This window comes from Octopus sinensis, unplaced genomic scaffold, assembly GCF_006345805.1.
Source record: "Octopus sinensis unplaced genomic scaffold, ASM634580v1 Contig02511, whole genome shotgun sequence".
NCBI lineage: Eukaryota > Metazoa > Mollusca > Cephalopoda > Octopoda > Octopodidae > Octopus > Octopus sinensis.
In genome coordinates, this window is record NW_021825751.1 from 2,501 (window position 1) to 12,807 (window position 10,307).

Below are 10,307 nucleotides of genomic sequence, written 5' to 3' on the forward strand. Positions count from 1 at the left end.
TAGAGAAACAATTCGGATTATCCAGCGCTGAATTTGGATTTATTAATAGTTCCAATGATATTGGTTATTTGCTTGTCATTCTTGCAGCTAGCCATTTCGCAAAAGATGCACATCTACCCAAACTGTTCTCTGTCTTAACATTATTTGTCGGTGTCACTGTCGGCTGCATGAGCTTAACTTACCTCTTACGTCCAATCAGTTATTTAGAACTGTTGGAAAATTCAGCTTCACTGAACGGCACCTTTGGAAATAATTCTGTAAACGTTACAGCGGCAACGTCAAACATATACCTGTGTTCTGATGGCAAGTCACGTATTGTTGAAGAGGCGAACTGTGCGAGTGATCAGGTAAAGAGTCGCACATTATATGTCTGGTTTGTCTTCTCCATGATAATACTCGGAGTATGTAAAGGTCCAACGTCATCCCTGTTACCAACCTATATTGATAATAATGTGCCAAAAAAACATCATTCTAGTTTTTTTATCGGTAAGTAAACCTTGCTTCGTTTCTCACACGTCCGACATCTTATATAATTGCATAACTGTCTATTTCGCATGCACACACACACACACACACACACATACACACACATATTTCGTTGTGCTTATTGTCCTGTATCTCTTTTTTTCTTTTTTGCTTGTCCTGTTCCTTGGTTTGTGTCTATGTTTTTCGTCTCTCTATGTGTTCGACGTCTTTTTGGTGTCCTGTACACATATATGCGTGTATATGTACATGTAGAGGTAGGTACGTACATATATGTTTATATATATATGCATATGTTCTATTTTATTAACATATTATACGACTAAACGCACGCACCCTATTAAGTAAGATTGTTCTGTTTATCAAGTTAGCCTTGATATTAACTCTCACGCGACTCTGCATCTTTCTTTCTTTCTCTCCCATTCCCTTTTTCGTCCTTTTTCCCTCACTTAACTTGTCTCTTCTTCTCTCTCTCATTCTTCATTCTCTCTCTCCCCCTCACCATTCTTCATGGTCTCCTCGCACCATTCCCCTTCTTCTCTCTCTTCCTCTTGCTCCTCCTCCCCATTCCCGTCGTCCATCTGCGACGATACTTCCGTCGTAACTGCTATCCTGTCTTTTCTCGCCCGCCTTCTAAGGCCACTGGTCGACATTCTTTCTCTCTCGTCGTCCACTATAATCCAGCGTTTGCATTACTTTTTTCGTCTGGCGTAAACAGCCCTTCTTATCTTGTTCTCCTGTCCTGTCTCTCACTGTTATATATTTATTTTTCAACTGTTTATATATAATTTTTTTTTTTTTTACTGTTTATATGTTTGTACTGTCGTTACCGTCTTGCTTTTTTTACCATTTTTTACCCCTCTGCGAAAAGATCTCAGAATTTTAATTGATTTGCTTTTCGCAGGAAGGAAGTTTCTTCGAAGTATACGTCTCGCTTTTATCCTTCGAAACGTAGAGTAGATGAAACCTTAGCGACTGAAGAAGGGGATTTTTCGTTGTGCTTATTGTCCTGTATCTCTTTTTTTCTTTTTTGCTTGTCCTGTTCCTTGGTTTGTGTCTATGTTTTTCGTCTCTCTATGTGTTCGACGTCTTTTTGGTGTCCTGTACACATATATGCGTGTATATGTACATGTAGAGGTAGGTACGTACATATATGTTTATATATATGCATATGTTCTATTTTATTAACATATATATATATATATATATATATATATATATATATATATATCTGTCTGTCTGTCTGTCTGTCTGTCTGTCTGTCTATCTATCTATATATCTATCTATCTATCTGTCTATCTATACGTAATACACGGTATCATTATTGTTGTTTTTCTCCGACACATAGATCATTTGTGGCCGGTGTGTGTGTAATTCTTCCACATCCCCTGCTCGCAACTCAGAGGTACAACACGTTTCTCAGCAGTTTCAAACACCGCAGCGCAATTTTTGCACTCCCTAAACATTATCTGGTATGCTCAAGATCTCAGGTATTGTATCCAGAGTTTTTGAAATTGTTCCAAGTTCTCTGATAACAAATAGGACGTTACTGACAGTTGCTTGAAGCATTTCCCGTATATGACTGGCCAAATCCTGGTATTTGTCGACCTTCACACTGTCGGAGGTTTTAACTTCCTGGTCAGCAGAAACAGCGATATCTATCCTGAACCATTTATTTGTGTTTTTGTAAACAATTTTGATGTCAGGGCAATTATACACTATACGCCTGTCTGTAATAATGAGCTTCATTCTTTCATTCACAGCCAAGGCCTATAAATATGGCCATACCAATTATCTTGTGGAGGCGCAATGGCCCAGTGGTTAGGGCAGCGGACTCGCGGTCATAGGATCGCGGTTTCGATTCCCAGACCGGGCGTTGTGATTGTTTATTGAGCGAAAACACCTAAAGCTCCACGAGGCTCCGGCAGGGGATGGTGGTGATCCCTGCTGTACTCTTTCACCACAACTTTCTCTCACTCTTACTTCTTGTTTCTGTTGTACCTGTATTTCAAAGGGCCGGCCTTGTCACTCTCTGTGTCACGCTGAATATCCCCGAGAACTACGTTAAGGGTACACGTGTCTGTGGAGTGCTCAGCCACTTACACGTTAATTTCACGAGCAGGCTGTTCCGTTGATTCGGATCAACCGGAACCCTCGTCGTCGTAACCGACGGAGTGCTTCCATTTACCAATTATCTATGCACGGAAGATCGTATTTCTTGCAAAGTTTCGAGTAATCCCTTGCAGCGATCTTGTCATGTCGACATCTGAACGCTCTTTGTGCTAATTGGAGCAGCCAATCATTACGTGCCATACGCTTTCAGTTTCCTGTCCACGCTTTCTGCACAAATCTGACTCCGATCTGTAGTCGATAGAATACTTGTCAGAATTTGTTCATATGGCTTGCTCTTGAACAGCAAAGATAATTTCTCCGGTCTCTTTCTTCCAGATATCCATTCTGCAAACATCTCCATGACTCAGGTCCAGCCAGCTTCTGTGTTTCTTATGAAAACACCCTGTGCAACGGCTTCTCTTCCCATAATGCCAGCTTCACATTAAGGACAATTTTCTCAAAATTAACTAAAGATCCTGTCCCTGCTTGTTTCTTCTCATTCAGTGCCACCTTCAGAATCCACATGACTGTAAATACTCATACAATAAAATGCATTCATATCCTGATCCTACGTATTCATCCACACCAATTAACGTTCTAACACCTTTATTACGAGGTAGGAACACCCTACCTATATTACCACGTGAATGAAAGCACCTGTTCATAGTCATGATCCTTCTTGTTCTTCAGTCTAAGCTAGCCAAGTCCTCCTTCGTCCATTCTACAATACCTGCACCACACCTTACAATCCACATTAATGGCTTCAATCAAGTTACGTCCATTCCGCTTAGATTTACAAAGTTTCTTCGCGCGCCGTCTTTATTTTTACATTGAGGTTTCGCTCCAGCTGATGTATTCAAAGATACTTATGCCCACTACAGTTCACCTTCTTCCATCAGTGAGTTCAATACCGGTTCTATTTACTTCTCCATCCCTCCTCATCTCCAGAATTGTATATTTGTCAAGACCCACAGACATTCTACTGTCCTGAGTGAAACATCTGACAGTTTGCTCTTTACTAGTACATAAAGTCTATAAAATGTAGGTGATTGGCGGGCTTCATTTTATCTTTGGCTAGCTTATAGCCTGTGTTCATTTTCCTCAAGATCAATATCAGTGGTGCCACAATGACGATGAAAATCAGTGAGGGTACGGCATCGCCCTGAAATATGCCCCTGTCTATAGCTACTGTCTCTAAGTTCTTGTTATCCTAATGGTAAAACAGTTCTCCAACTACTCACTCATGCTGTTCTTAATAATTTGTTCACATGGCCTGCTCTTCAACAGCAAAGATAATTTCTCCGGTCTCTTTCTTCCAGATATCCATTCCGCAAACATCTCCACGACTCAGGTCCAGCCAGCTTCTGTGTTTCTTATGAAAACACTCTGTGCAACGGCTTCTCTTCCCATAATGCCAGCTTCTCATTAAGGACAATTTTCTCAAAATTAACTAAATATCCTGTCCCTGCTTGTACCTTCCCATTCAGTGCTACCTTCAGCATCCACATGACTGTAAATAAAGGGTAAAGACCCCCTTCGGTCATGAATGACCATGGGATTGCACCTAGAAAGTTACCCTCCTAGACACAAGTCCGGGCAAGGTTGTTTATGGAAGGCCAGCAGTCGCCCATGCATACCGGCCTCCCCTCTCCACGCCACCAGTGTTATCCAAGGGAAAGACAAAGGTCGATACAGCTTGGCACCAGTGACGTCGCAACTCATTTCTACAGCTGAGTGAACTGGAGCAACGTGAAATAAAGTGCCTTGCTCGAGAACACAACACGCAGCCCGGTCCGGGATTCGAGCTCACAACCTCACGATGGTAAGCTCGACGCTCTAACCACTGAGCCATGCGCCTTCACATGACTGTAAATACTCATACAATAAAATGCATTCATATCCTAATCCTGGGCGCAACACCAATCATATTGATACTTTGGAGGTTCCACGAGTGCGGAACCATATCGTATGCCTTGCGATAGTCTTTTCAAGCCGTTGATGAGTTCGTTGATCGTTTTCGCCAATTCTTCAGATTTGCCTTTTGTACCTCGAGAGTCTTTGCGACAACCTCTCTGTTCATCCACAAGTAGATCCTTTTAATAAAGGGGCTTATCGATCTTGTTGTTTATTATGATACCTATTTCTTTACTACCCACAAGGGGCTAAACACAGAGACTTATTCTTTGTAAACCCAGTACCTATTCTATCGGTCTCTTTTGCCGAACCGCTAAGTGACGGGGACGTAAACACACCAGCATCGGTTGTCAAGCAATGCTAGGGAGACAAACACAGACACACACACATATATATATATATACATATATACGACAGGCTTCTTTCAGTTTCCGTCTACCAAATCCACTCACAAGGCATTGGTCGGCCCAGGACTATAGCAGTAGAGACACTTGCCCAAGATGCCACGCAGTAGGACTGAACCCGGAACCATGTCGTTGGTTAGCAAGCTACTTACCACACAGCCACTCCTGCGCCTATCGCTGATATTTTCTCTTTATATTTTCTCTTCATGTACATGCTAACCGCTTCACTAAACACCATGTTACCACGCCTCGCTTCTTGAATCATATTGAGGTCTTTGCTTCATATTTCTATGATTTTTCGAATCCTCTTTTTCCAGAATGGCTCATCCTTTTTCTTTACTCTCCTCTCCTTCATCTGACCCTGCCGCTCTGTAGTCACAAATGCAGCCGCTTATAACAGATTATTCGTTTCAGAAATGTTAGCATGCCGGGCGAAATGCGTAGCCGTATTTCGTCTGCCGCTACGTTCTGAGTTCAAATTCCGCCGAGGTCGACTTTGCCTTTCATCCTTTCGGGCTCGATAAATTAAGTACCAGTTACGCATTGGGGTCGATGTAATCGACTTAATCCATCTGTCTGTCCTTGTTTGTCCCCTCCGTGTTTAGCCTCTTGTGGGTAGTAAAGAAATAGGTATTTCGTCTGCCGCTACGTTCTGAGTTCAAATTCAACCGAGGTCGACTTTGCCTTTCATCCTTTCGGGGTCGATAAATTAAGTACCAGTTACGCATTGGGGTCGATGTAATCGACTTAATCCATCTGTCTGTCCTTGTTTGTCTTCTCTGTGTTTAGCCCCTTGTGGGTAATAAAGAAATAAGAAATGTTATCAGTTCTTATCAGCTGCACTGCTTTATCAACCTTTGATACCTCAACCTGCAACTTCTTCCTATCACATACGTTCAAAATACATAACTAAACACATACCCCTCATCTGCATGTCCTCAATTACCCTATTGCATATACCCAACACCTCCTCGTCCACAGCACCTCTTTCCAAACTTATGTCTCCTGTGTCAACCCGTATCATATTCTGCTCTTCTTTCAGCAGATATCTAATCCCTTCTTGAGGTGACACACATTCTGCCTCATTCTCCATACCTATTTCTTTATTACCCACAAGGGGATAAACACAAGAGAGGACAAACAAGGACAGACAAACGGATTAAGTCGATTACATCGACCCCAGTGCATAACTGGTACTTAAATTATCGACCCCGAAAGGATGAAAGGCAAAGTCGACATCGGCGGAATTTGAATCCAGAACGTAGCGGCAGACGAAATACCTATTTCTTTACTACCCACAAGGGGCTAAACACAGAGGGGACAAACAAGGACAGACAAACGGATTAAGTCGATTACATCGACCCCAGTGCGTAACTGGTACTTAATTTATCGAATCCCGAAAGGATGAAAGGCAAAGTCGACCTCGGCGGAATTTGAACCCAGAACGTAGCGGCAGACGAAATACCGCTAAGCTTTTCGCCCGGTGTGCTAACGTTTCTGCCATCTCGCCGCCTTAAACTCCATACTATCTGCTCCTTGTTCTACTTTGCTCTCGTCTAGCTTCATGACACGTCTCCCGATCTCATCGCTCACCCAACTCCGACAGCCGACCCTGATCCTTACACTGCTTTGCTTGGTCAGCAAGTCTCTGCTCACTGACGTCCTTCAAATAATCTCGAGTATCGTTAACTCTCCAAATCTCTACCATCCTCTTTCTATAGTTTCTTCTACATAACTCTGCCTTTATGTAACACTCAAACTGATAACATATTGTCGGATTCCTTCCATTTTGCTTTTGTATCTCTTTTTAGACCAGCAAGGAGAATAACGACCAGGTGGAATCTGATCTTCCACTCCATTGCCCTCTTAGGGGAATCTTCAGGTTCACGACCTTATCTGAACTAATATTATTTTATTTCTTTATTGCCCACAAGGGGCTAAACATAGAGGGGACAAACAAGGACAGGCAAAGAGATTAAGTCGATTAGATCGACCCCAAGACGCAACTGGTACTTAATTTATCAACCTCGAAAGGATGGAAGGCAGAGTCGACCTCGGCGGAATTTGAACTCAGAACGTAGCGGCAGACGAAATACCTATTTCTTTACTACCCACAAGGGGCTAAACACAGAGGGGACAAACAAGAAAAGACAAACGGATTAAGTTGATTATATCGACCCCAGTGCGTAACTGGTACTTATTTAATCGACCCCGAAAGGGTGAAAGCCAAAGTCGACCTCGGCGGAATTCGAACTCAGAACGTAGCAGCAGACGAAATACCGCAAAGCATTTCGCCCGGCATGCTAACATTTCTGCCTGCTCGCCGCCTTGAGCTAATATTATTTTGTAACATTATAAAGAATAAAAATGATTTTCTACAGGATTTCCTTCCCAAGCGTGTTTAGAATAGTGAGATTTTCACATACAAGGGTTACCCCAAGTACAACACCAGCACTAACCTGAATTCCGGCCAAGGCTTAGGGACGCCGAGTTCGCCCTTTGTAACAATCCGTAGACGCAAAGTTTACACTGGCTTATTTAGGGCAGGGACAACACTAATTCCCTGAGTAGTTCACTTGAGCAGCCGTTTTCATCATTATTGTTGTTGTATTTGTTGTTACTGCCGCTGTTGTTGTTGTTGTTAGCCTATCGACACGTATTGCACATCGCTCCCGTAAGTTTGTTATTATTTCTATTGTTACACAAAGTTATCCAGTGAAGATCTGTTATCGTTTTATAGATAAACCAACCAAGATCTTAGGGTGTTCGTTAGTTTACCTCTATCAGTAGTCCTTAGGGGTTAAATTATTGGGGTTTGTTTAGCAAACACGCTCCTCAGTTTTGTTCAAAAAAGTAAGATGGCGGACGAGGATTGTTCGTCCGCTGAAAAGAACAGCCAATTAGCCTCAGAATAGAACAGCCAAATTGTAAAAGTCAGTGACAGCAACAACAGCAACAGTTGCAGCAGTAACAACAACAACAACAACAACAACAGCAGCAGCAGCAACAACAACACAGCACGAGAACTGTATGAGACTAACTTTCCTATTTCTTTACTACCCACAAGGGGCTAAAAATAGAGTGGAGAAACAAAGACAGACAAACGGATTAAGTCGATTACATCGACCCCAGTATGTAACTGGTCCTTATTTAATCGACGCCGAAAAGATGAAAGGCAAAGTCAACCTCGGCGGAATTTGAACTCAGAACGTAGCGGCAGACGAAATACCTATTTCTTTATTACCCACAAGGGGCTAAACACAGAGGGGACAAACAAGGACAGACATAGGTATTAAGTCGATTACATCGACCCCAGTGCGTAACTGGTACTTAATTTATCGACCCCGAAAGGATGAAAGGCAAAGTCAACCTCGGCGGAATTTGAACTCAGGACGTAGCGGCAAACGAAATACCGCTGAGCATTTCGCCCGGCGTGCTAACGATTCTGCAAAAAATGGAAGGTGCAGTTATGTACAGGTTGAGCGCAATCGGATGGAGGATGTCCGATTTCCTAGAAGACACACACACACACACAGACAGACAGAACGGATTTTATATAAGAGATTGGCTCTGGGCCAGCAATTTGGGGTGTGGGGAGAAGTAAATCGATTACATCAACCTCAGCGCTTGACTAGTACTTATTTTATCAACTTCGAAAGGACGATCTCGGGCAGAATTTGAACTCAGAACGTAAAGAGGAACGAAACTCCGCGTGTGGTAAGTAGCTTGCTAACCAGCCACGTGGTTCCGGGTTCAGTCCCACTGCGTGGCATCTTGGGTAAGTGTCTTCTACTATAGCCTCAGGCCGACCAAAGCCTTGTGAGTGGATTTGGTAGACGGAAACTGACAGAAGCCCGTCGTATATATGTATATATATATATGCGTGTGTGTGTTTGTGTGTCTGTGTTTGTCCCCCTAGCATTGCTTGACAACCGATGCTGGTGTGGTTATGTCCCCGTTTCTTAGCGGTTCGGCAAAAGAGAACGATAGAATAAGTACTGGGCTTACAAAAGAATAAGTCCCGGGGTCGAGTTGCTCGATTAAAGGCGGTGCTCCAGCATGGCCGCAGTCAAATGACTGAAACAAGTAAAAGAGTAAGCATTTTTTCCCGGCGTGCTAACGATTCTGCCAGCTCGCCGCCTTGCTTGGTTTTTCTAAATATCACAGAAGTAAACAAGAGGACAATTTCTTTATTGAGGTTAAATGTGTAGAGTTTACTACAATCAAATATGTGCAGGTTTAACAGCCTTTGCAAAACATATATATATAAAAATGTATGTGTGTGAGTGTGTGTGTGTGTGTGCGTGTGTGTGTGTGGAGAGAGAGAGAGGAGAGATAGAGAGAAAGAGAGGAGAGAGAGAGAAAGGGAGAGAAAGAGAGGAGAGAGAGAGAAAGGGAGAGAAAAAAAGAGATAGGTATACTTCTCATTTCAACCAGCTAAATTTTATTTCTCTCTCTCTGTCTCTTTCCCTGTCTGTCTCTCTTTCTCTCTCTCTCTCTCTCTTCTGCTATTCTACAGGTACATGCCTCTCTGTCTGTCTCTCTCCTTTTCTTCCCTTCTTCTCTCACTATACACTTGCACCTCCCGTGTATTTTTCTACTCCGTCCACCACTCTCTGCACCTTCACCTTTTTACTCAGCTCTCTCCCGGTCTCTTTCTCTCTCGCTATCCTCTCCCCTCTCTCTCCTTTCTCTCTTGCTGTTTCTCTCCTCTCTCTCTCTCTCTCTTGCTGTTTCTCTCTTCCCTCTCTCTCTCTCGCTCTCCTCTCTCCCTCTCTCTCGCTGTTTCTCTCCCCTCTCTCTCTCGCTGTTTCTCTTTTCTCTCTCTTGCTGTTTCTCTCCCCCCTCTCTCTCTCTCGCTGTTTCTCTCCTCCCTCTCTGTCTCTTTCTCTCTCGCTCTCCCCTCTCTCTCCTTTCTCTCTTGCTGTTTCTCTCCTCTCTCTCTCTCTCTCTCTCTCGCTGTTTCTCTCCCCCCCTCTCTCTCTCTCGCTGTTTCTCTCCTCCCTCTCTGTCTCTTTCCTCTCGCATATCTCTATAGATAAATAGATAGATAAGTAAATAAATGAATAGATAAATAAATTCACTCCTCGAAAGGAAAATCATGTGACGATCAAAGATCAAAGTAGTAGTAGTAGTAGTAGTAGTAGGAGGAGGAGGAGCAGCAGCAGCAGCAGCAGTAGTAGTAGTAGTAGAGTAGAAGTAGAAGGAGTAGTAGTAGTATTAGTAGAAATAGTAGTAGTAGTAGTAGTAGTAGTATTAGTATCATCATCATCATCAGTAGTAGTAGTAGTAGTAGTAGTAGTAGTAGTAGTAGTAGTAGTAGTAGTAGTAGTATCAGCAGCAGCAGTAGCAGCAGTAGTAGTAGTAGTAGTAGTAGTAGTAGTAGTAGTAGTA

At 42.9% G+C, this 10,307-nt stretch overlaps 1 protein-coding gene across 1 annotated transcript in view; it reads left to right on the top strand.

Moving 5' to 3' along the window:
* Positions 1-4,024, top strand: part of LOC118760953 (solute carrier organic anion transporter family member 1A3-like) — a 4,611-nt gene extending 587 nt beyond the window's left edge. Inside the window, exons 1-2 of the mRNA XM_036498585.1 lie at positions 1-486; positions 3,915-4,024. The exon at positions 1-486 is cut by the window's left edge and continues 587 nt beyond it. Of these exons, the coding sequence (XP_036354478.1) occupies positions 1-486; positions 3,915-4,024 (596 nt within the window). The remainder of the gene's footprint in view (positions 487-3,914) is intronic.
* Positions 4,025-10,307: the final 6,283 nt, after the last annotated feature.